This window comes from Apteryx rowi, unplaced genomic scaffold, assembly GCF_003343035.1.
Source record: "Apteryx rowi isolate R43461 unplaced genomic scaffold, aptRow1 scaffold_1190, whole genome shotgun sequence".
Classification (NCBI taxonomy): domain Eukaryota; kingdom Metazoa; phylum Chordata; class Aves; order Apterygiformes; family Apterygidae; genus Apteryx; species Apteryx rowi.
In genome coordinates, this window is record NW_020447409.1 from 76,615 (window position 1) to 86,797 (window position 10,183).

The following is a 10,183-nucleotide window of genomic DNA, read 5'->3' on the forward strand; positions in this document are numbered from 1 at the left end:
TTAAGTTCAATAGCTGATGGAATTTCAGGAAAGAAGACCACTTAAAGTCAGTCTGCTAAGACTGTGAAGAAGAGCTTCTTCAGACTCAGCTAAAGTACACATTGTTCTTATTGACTTTGTTAATTATTTGAATGTTCTGACTAGGTGAATAAATCAACGGGAATAAGTTTTGGAAAGTTCAGACTATGTTAAATGGCAAACTACTTTTCTCAATATCGCAAATGTTAAAGTCAATGTTTTGGTGTGTGTTTCATTTCCCAGCTTCATTAACCTCTCTCTCGCTGCCAGGAGAAAACTTGCTACATTAAGGTCAAATTGTGTACGATACGGGGAGCCTTTCCCATTTCTTTTGCATCCTGCACAAGTTCCAAGCAGAGCTACACACAGAGTGTAGGTCCAATTCCTTCCGATGGCTATCGATGCAGAAATAATCTTTTCAAACATAGTAGGGTCAACCATCAATCTCTCCTTTTCTGCTTCAATTCACAGAAATAGCTGGGTGAATTGGGATAGTCTTAGACAAAAGCAAAAATGAGTGTACATATCTGGAAGCATTTTATCTCAAAATTATCCTCTGAATGGATCTATCCTATGACTAAGAAACCCAGATGGACTTAAATGTGAGGGAGTTAACTTTGGTAGACTGTTTGGATAGATGTATGCTACAGATAATTATAGAAATGTTTTTCTTTTTTCTATGTAAATACATACAATAATTCCCCTGCCATGATTAAAAATCCCAACATGTAAATATTTATGTTTTATCCATTTTTTTTCTTCTTTCATTCATGTTTTCTTCTTTCTATATGTTTCTTTTCTTCTTTTTATTATACACAGATTTAGGCAGGGATCATTTAGCTTGTTGAAAAAAAAAATCTAAGACAAGTTTCAAATTTGAATTAGGATATGTAGCAGAAGTTGAACTTATGCTACTTATTAGGTTTCATGCAGAGCTAATTTCTGAACACTAAAAGTTAAATACGAAGCAAGGCAAGAGCCTATAGCAACTTTTCCCTAGTTTAAGTAGTATGAGCTCAGCTAGCTCCAGTTTTAAGTCAGGGAATGAACAAATGACTATTTTAGTGCACTCTTTTCTTGCTTTTTCTCCTTTCCCTTTCCAACCGCCTTCTCTCTGGGCTGTCAGACACACTTTTGGAGCTTTTTGATTGGTAAACTGTCTATAGTTCATCTGTGAACTGCAGGACTGGTAGCAGCTGGTTATATGGAACCATTTTAAGAACCTAGTTTGAGCAGGTGTTAGATACGAATGAGTATTTTTCTTTCTTATCTTTGAGCATTAAAAAGAGCTCCTACTGCCCCTCGAATATATCTGCCAAAATAAATGCAATTATTCAGGAATGACACCAAAATAACACATATCAGCACCTGGCTTAACGCTCTTACCTTTTCTAATGTGTAGTTTTGCACAGTACTGTTGTTTTTAAATAGTACAGTCAGATACCACTAGATTTTATTGCCATTGTTAAAAAGTGATAAATGTATATCATGCATATAATTTATCTTCTAGATAACACTGCTGGAATTTTCACAGCAAAAAGTGGCTTCAGTAGACAAGAGCAGCTTTCTTTCTACTTGCCAATCTTAATTCTGGATAATGGAACCCCACCACTTACAAGCACAAACACTCTAACTATCACTGTCTGTGACTGTGACATTGAAGTTAACATCTTCTTTTGTCGATATGGAGCTTTCATGTATTCCATTGGTCTGAGTACAGAAGCTTTAGTTGCTGTTTTGGCTTGCGTACTAATTCTCCTAGGTAAGTACTAGTAAATGAAATAACTTTGCTTTCTTTTACAGTAGGCTTTATTATGCGGCAAAGATGTTCCCTAGAGTGGAAGACTGGAAGTACTGTCCTATTAAGAAAAATCACAATAAGGCAAATGTTTAATCTCTTTTCTGTTTTCTTGACTATAAGTTGTTTGGGGTTTTTTTCAGTTTTAAGGAAAAAAAAAAAAGAAAGAATTTTAACACAAGGCCCTAAAAGTTGGCTTTAGTTGAATTATGGTCCTACTTATTCCTCCAGCATTAGTAATAATAAAGATTTGGAAAGCCAAAGGCTGTATTAGAATTAGATTAGTACGAGCAGAACCCTACTCATTCTGCCTTAGCTATGTCAAATGTAGAGCAAATAATAAAATGCAGAGCAAAATAATAAAAGAAAAAGAAAAAAAAAGACTCTGATACTATCAGGAAGCAATATTATCTCCAGAAATAAACAGGAGTTGCTCTCTCAGTTAATAATGTAGCATCTCCAGACAGCCATTTCTCCAAGTGTTGAACATCACCTTTTTCCTCTCAGGAGACTCCAAATTAGCCTCCATTACATTTAGGAAGTCATGGATGCGAGACATGAGTTCGAGAGTTGTCTAAATACATAAGAATGGCTTGTGAGGCATGCTTGTACCTCTGCAGAGGGAAGCCCCTGTCACACATAGCTGGTGAATGGCCACCCACAAAACCAGTCCCACCACCCAAGGCTGGCTGTTTCTGCCCTGCAAAGGGCGACAGTTGCCACAAGCCATAGTGGAGTGACAACAGCCAGGGAAACAGACTTCTCACCGATGAAGTGTGCAGCAATCCCTGCGATGATGGGTTTATTCTCTTTCCAACTACCAAACTATATGATGACACGGACACATTATAACGGTTGGCATACTGTATTTCTAATCATGCCCCAAGGGTTAAATGCCCATCCTCAAACTCTGTGCCTATCTGAGTTGGGAAGGTTAAGGTATGCTAGTTTCTGAGGCCAAGAATGAAAAAGGAGTGATGTAGTTAGTAGACTAGATTTGTGTTCCCAGCCAAGTGACTGAGTTTAGAGCTTGGTCACTCATGTTGGTCTTTGGCCTGGAGGCAAGATTCAGTAAAGAAACAGTGAAAGACTTCAAAGTTCCTGCTGCTTATGTAATAATATGGCATGTCCATATTATGCCATATAATGGAACATGTCATAAAATGTTATATCCAGAAATATCACAAAACTAGTGATGGGTCATGATAAGGAAACAAATTTTTCTACTGGAAATGAAAATTTTCAAACAAACAGCTCCAAATTCAGAAAACAGATAGAATCAGAATTTCATTAATTTAAAATGGCATGATATCAAATCATCATTATAAACTGCAGACCTAGCATAAGTTATATTTTTCCCTACTTTTAGAATTTCTTTGAAACAAAACAAACAAGAAAACTGCAATGTAATACCTAGTTACACAATATAATATCAGGAAAGAAAGAAGTAATAGTAACAGAAATTGCGTTGCCTTAAGAAACAAAACTTTCCTGGGTAATTATTCTCCCAATATATTTTGTAATGAGAGCAAATAAAATTAATAATATTTTTAAAACTTCTATGTCACTGAAAGAATTACAAAGCAGTTTTAAGTAAACCCTGCTTTTTTCAGTGTAGGATATTCAGGTGAAGAACATTCTTTTATCTACCCTCATTATACAGTATGACCTCTACCAGTCTATAAATAACAGCATACAACACTAAACATATCATCACTAACCACAGGAAAGCTGTGAAGCTTGAAAATGAAAGCTGGCAGCTCTGTTCTGATGCTGTAGTTTGATCTGTCATTGTAGCAATACAAAAAGAAAGACAAGTCCAACAGAGTTAATGGAATTATTTTGACTTTGTACCAATGAAAAAGGAAGTTAAACATGTTAAAGATCACCCATATTCCTCATTCTGTCTGCAAGCTTATGGTTAGATTTTTCTTAGTGTAGGGAATAGAAGCTGGCTTTAATTATTTCCTGTTGTTGCACCTTTGGCCTCCTGACTGAATGTCTTGGTGAGAACTCATTGAAATTTCTCCCAGAATGGAACCCTGTGGTTCAGTCCCACAGACTCATTTGAGTTCCCCAGAAGCAGCACCTTTATCAATTAACTGTGAATCAGAGTCTTTATATGACCTTGGGCTGCCATGATTATGTGACATGCAGAAACTGCAGAAATACAATGGTCTACAAAAAATCAGAATGTTTTTTATTTATCCCTAAGAACACACTGAGTAGCTGGAACAGGGATTAAAACAACAGAAGAGTGGCTCACAATTATTATGTCTAGATGACAGTACTCTTGGACAGACTCTAGCCATATCCTGATTCCATATCAAAGTCCAGGAAAATACCAGTTCCCCTACTACCAGCTCCTGGTTTCCAACAGAGAAAACCAGAACATATGACTGAAATTTGTGGTTTCTAGACTCACCTGCAGTTCCCAAGTCACCTTATCTGAATCTGAGTTTCCCTTGTCCCAGGCAACCTTCATTATTGGCACTGGAAAGCAGCTCTCCTCACCAATGTCACTGCATTAGACCTTCCAGTCAGTGTGAGTTTACAAGCAAGCTAGTATGCATTTCAAGGTTTTCTTTGCTTGCGGTCTGGTCACTGGGCCTGGTCACTTTGCTTTACGCACTTAAAGGGGTGAGGATCGGGCACTGTCACTGCGTTGTCTAGGTCATCAAAGGAAATATTCATCATGGGCTTCATGATTACCTGCAGAGAGACCCTTTCTCCATATGGAATTAACACTTGGCGCTTTATAGGCCAATGTATACCACAAAAGTCAAAGCAGAAACACCAACACACACATCAATTACGAACAGAAAGAAACCAATCTACCATACTCTTCACAGACATACATATTCAAAATACATTAAATCACGTAAAGTATTTTGGTGGTTATTTAAAATTAGATAATAAATGATTTTTACATAATATGCTTTGTCACTTATGGTCTGAAATCAGAAGAAGAGTTCATCATGCAAAGGGTTTGGAGAACTGAAACTCCTCTTTCTGTTTTGTAAATGTAGCATAGTATTGTAGAAATTCATTTTTCCAGTGTTGTCAAGTTTGGTGCTAATATCTCCCACTCACATAGTATAGTAGATAATAAATACAGGGAAATAAAGTACTTCAGGTATCTCATCCCCATAAGTGAGGTAAAATCTGGTGGCAGTTTTGTCATGTTACATCCTGAGTAAAGAATTGTAGTTCACAATCTACTTATTTATTAAATACAACTACAGTTAAATTTAGTTAAAAACTGAAATCAATCATTTCTGTGAATGTCATAGAGTACTTGAAATGGATCACACAGCTCAGAGTGAAATGAGCTAAGATTAAAAAAGAATAATGCTTCTAAATAAAGAAAAAAAACCAACAAAATAAGTCTAAGAGTTCAAATATGTAAGAAACAAGCTGCTCTGATTCACAGGTCTTGGTGGTAACTAAGCATTTCTACAACATCTCCCAAACTTTAGTGAGTCTTCAAATATCCAAACYAATGTAACAGAAATAATTGAACCACAGCCTAAACAGTCTATGTAACTGAATTACTTCCTACCAGTTGAGGAGGATATCTCACTCACTCTCTTTCATTTTTCATCTGCCCTTCCTGAGGCTTTGATCTGAGAGGGAGATAGGTGGAGGGAGAGAAAGAGAGAGAGAGAGAAAGAAATTAAATTTTGAATGTGGAATTGATATATTAGATGATAAAGCAAAGCAGTTTCAAAAAGCATAACCTGTGTTCCTATCACTGCTTCAAGCTCTCATTTACCCAAAGAATGGCTCCATTTCATTCACCCATTTTATAAGTCCCTTCATAACCATTTTACCACCACATACTATGTTCATCTCAAAACCATAAAATCCATAAAGATTACAGCTCTATAAATCTGTGAAGACAGTTTCACTTTGCAATAGCACTGATATTAAGACACGTTACCACTTTTAGGTGTTTCCAAGCACATTCAAAGTCTCTGGTTCTGTTTATTTTTCCTTTGTGTTTTTGCTTTCTTGCCAGTTTTCATTTTGGCAATTGTAGCCATAAGGCAGCAGCAGCAGAAGTCTCTGTTTTCAGAGAAAATGGAAGAATTCAGAGAGAACATTGTCAGGTATGATGATGAAGGAGGTGGAGAGGAGGACACAGAAGCTTTCGATATTTCAGCACTGAGGACCCGTACTGTCATGAGGACGCACAGACCTCGGAAGAACATGACCACAGAAATCCACAGCCTCTGCAGACAGTCTCTACAGGTTGGCCCTGACAGTGCAGTGTTCAGGCAATTCATTTTAGAAAAGCTTGAAGAAGCTAATACCGATCCCAGTGCTCCTCCATATGACTCACTTCAAATGTATGCCTTTGAGGGGACCGGCTCTTTGGCTGGATCCCTCAGCTCTTTAGGCTCAAACATGTCAGATGTGGATCAGAATTATGAGTACCTTATGGATTGGGGGCCTCAATTTAAACAGCTTGCAAGCATGTATGTTTCCCATAGAAGTGTGAGGGATTAGTTACTTTTTTTTTTTATTATTATTATTATTATTTTTTTAAGTGCTTAGCAACCAAAACCAAGTCTGGATTTTTAAACAGAGATCAGTCCACATTTAAGCACTAAAATAAACATTTTTTTCTAGAAACTGTTGGATATGGAGGTCTTTTGGAAAATCATGCCAGGAGTGTCAGGAGCTGAGGGATGGGCACTCCCCATTTTGAAAATCTAGTCGTTATTTAGGTGCCTGGACACAAACTGTGCTTCTTTGAAAATCTAGGCCCAGTTCTGGATGCTGAAAAACTGAATCCTGCAAGTACAACAGGAGGAGTAGAAGCCATAAATGAATATTGTAAATATTCTGTCATCTGTAAGCTTTAAACTGTTTCCAAAGTTAAGAGAGACTTTTGCTGTTGAATATATTAATTTAACCAAAGTTAAAACATGCATATTTGTATAATGCTTAATTATATAAATATACTTATGTGGAAAAGTAGACCCTAGACATTCTAAAACAATTGTCAGAAGGACTTACAGAATTATCTATTTATTTTTCTTAAAATGATAAAACTAAAATAAACATTTTTTCCTATCAATGTAAAAATAAAGACCTATTACATCAGCAAGTATCTTCTACTAATTTTTTTTTTTTAATGGAACTATTGGTAAGTGCCTAAAACCAATAATTAATTTAGCAACTACAACATACAAAAAAAATTAGTTCAAGTTAGAATCAATATTCAACTTAAATACCACAATCAACTACATTATATGTTGCTGTACTTACGACAAAATACTATCTACATCTGGGCATTTTTACTTTTATTAAGAGTTTAAAATGACTGATTTACCAGCACAGATTTTTTTTATTATGGAATATAAAATTAGCTGCAGTATTCAATTTTATTGTAACAGTATTAAAGATCTTTAAAATGCTAAGCTGGTGAACATAAATCTTTATCTGTAGGATTAGATAATAAGATAGTAAAATGCTTTAATGTTAACCCAATTCTTCAGAAAATGATCCCATCATTCTGAAAGACTCAAGTCAGACTTCAAAATGAATTTCCCACTGCATTTTTTCCAGAACAATCCATAGTGAGTATAAGGATGTCTCAGAATATTTGTTTAGTCTTACCTACACTGGTAGTCAGCAGCAATTTTGCATCTAAGGGTCATCAAATATATTCAAAATGGACTGCCTGGAAAAAGGGACCTGCCTGGTTTTTATTCATCTCTCTTCCATCAGGTGCTTATTTTATAGCATCTGCATCACGTAATCAAATGAAATATTTCCACAGCTGAAAACTGGCATCAGGATAAAGAAAATGAAGTGTTTTTTTTCTTTTTTTCTTTTTTTTTAATAAGTTCTAAGGTAAGCACTCCTGAATATAGTTGAGAGGTAGACAAAGCTTATACAAGAATAAAAAGGAACGTAATATACAAGCATGTGATGTTTGCTACAACTGCTGTTTATTAAAGAAAAGCAAGGGATGTAGGCTAAGTGGAAAGGTGCCAGTGCAGAGTTTAAATTCCTGTCAGGTAAAAAATAAAACACACAGAGGAGTTTGAAAATCAGGAGAGATTTCTAACGAGAAGTCTGGTAAGGGCAGAAACATTATTCATAATATTCAGAACTGGAAAAATACTGGGGATCATCTGACTAGGTGCAGAAAAAGCAGCATGTGCTTCCTAAGGAAAAACTGGCTCTCTCTAGTCTGATGCTAAGACTCCAGTACGGATGAGTGAGTACAAAATATTTCTAAGAGATGTACAACAAAAATGCTTTGCGTTAATGGCTCTAATGTTTGTATTCAGTGACTCTCAGATATGACAAAGCAATTCCTAGTTGAAATAGTATTGTGCATTTTAATCATTTCCTTCATGGAGAGGGATAGAGAAAGAGGCAGTAACTATGCATGCACTTGTTTGGAGATGGTGAGAAGTACATTTTTAAGATTAGGTTTCAAAACTCTGCATAAATCCTTCTTCCACAAATGGTCCCAGTGGACTTAATTCCTCAGACTTTCAGTTTGTATTTAGTACAAAAATGATAGCAGCCTCTGAACCTCTGTCACTCCAGAGATTTTGTATGTTTAGATGGGGAAATAGCCTCAAATACCTAAGCATGTTTGCACTGGTGTTATAATTCCCTCCATTCACTGTAAACAATCAACTTTAATGATAAATAACTTTTGTAACCAACATATCCCATTGTCATACCAGTGACTTCCATATAAAAGAGCCTACTGTGGTTATTAAATAATCTTTAACTGAAAAGGCTTAAGACTGTGGTTGTACAGCAGGGACAGGGAGTATTTTGCTACAAAGTAAGAAATTATTTCCATTTGCTGCTGGGCCACATCTTACTGGGTTCCCAATATTCAAAATAAAACTTACTGATTTATTTCCACATGTGAGAAAGGAAAGAAATCGCTGAACTGACTAAGTAACTCCTAAGATGTTCACACATCTTTTGATATACTGTACATAATTTAGCTCAACAATGACTGCAGAAAGGTTTTATGGAAGTTTCTGTTTATTTGAAGAAAGTAAACATTCTGAGGAAGCCTAAAGTAAACACACAAGAGATCACAAGACTTAACAGTATGAAATTAATAAAGGGTAAATTATAAGCTGAAGTTTCTGATGACGATATCTATTAAACTGTGGAATGGTTTTCCCAAGAGGATCCTCCGTTACTCATATCTTTTAAAATTAGTTAATAGCTGTAATTATCTGTAATATGGACCGAAGTGAAAGAGAACAAGTGTGATAGCGGATGGTAAATTTATAATCTGCAGTTCACAACCTGCCTGAGGGAATTGTAAGGGAGACTATCAACTGGTCAAAGGAGGTGTGATCATACATACTGCTTTTCTTTAGGAATACTTCAGAGAAACGTTCCTATATGCTTCTTTTTCTATAGCATGGTATGAGAAAGATTAAGAACTGGGAAATATATGACAAGAGGTTTTCTTTTTTGGTGCTAGCTCACAGGGGCTTAGAGTGTTGGGTTATTAGTTTTAGTATTTAAAGTCAAGGAAATGAAGACTATTTATATTTTAATAAATGTTAAAAATACATATTTTCAAAGTAAAAAATTTTAAAAAGAATACGATCACTCACTGATAGCACATCACAATTTTAGACTACTGTTGTGACTGGAAAAGGGGATCTTTTTCATCAATTCACCCAAAATAAAACGGTTTAATTTGATTTTAATTTTGTGTATCAGAATGTCATTTTTTATTACCATAACACTGGGAAGCTCTCCTGGTTGCCACTGAGGATAAACTTAGTCTTTAATTCACATAATTTTTCTACTGTCTTTTCTCACAGATACTGTCATTACACTCCTAGCTTTGCTTTCAAAATTTGCATTGGAAATGCGGTTGTTTCAACACTCATTCTTAACTGTATGGGGTAATCCTGTCAGATGAGAGCAAAATATTTCTGACAAGACACTGTGCATTTTATGCTTCCAAGTCAGTTTTAATGTATGCTTTCTGAGGAGTAGAAGTTGAAGATTATGTGATTTTGCATACTTGCAAAGAATGCATTTTAGCCTTGATCCAGAATATGAATGAATAGCAGTTGTATGGAAAAAGAAAGAAAAAAAGAGTAACTATTAATAAAGTCTAGAAGATTTCTCTACCAGAAAAACTGTGTATCTGTATTTTATAAAAAAAAATATAGTGGATTTGTGTTTATAAAAAAGTTGAAACATTTTACAACAATAAATCTGCATCCTCTCATTCATTTAGAAAAGAAAAAAAAAAGTCACATTAGGCTCTATATCAGCCCTATGTCTCATACATACAGATTACAAAGAACGGTAAGATTTACCTACAGTGCACATAGGAACAAAACACGT

At 35.5% G+C, this 10,183-nt stretch overlaps 1 protein-coding gene across 2 annotated transcripts in view; it reads left to right on the forward strand.

Moving 5' to 3' along the window:
• Positions 1–6,328, forward strand: part of CDH19 (cadherin 19) — a 38,826-nt gene extending 32,498 nt beyond the window's left edge. Inside the window, exons 10-11 of one of the 2 annotated variants that reach the window (XM_026086491.1) lie at positions 1,529–1,780; positions 5,838–6,328. In XM_026086491.1, the coding sequence (XP_025942276.1) occupies positions 1,529–1,780; positions 5,838–6,328 (743 nt within the window). The remainder of the gene's footprint in view (positions 1–1,528; positions 1,781–5,837) is intronic. The other variant, XM_026086501.1, reaches the window with a different exon arrangement.
• Positions 6,329–10,183: the final 3,855 nt, after the last annotated feature.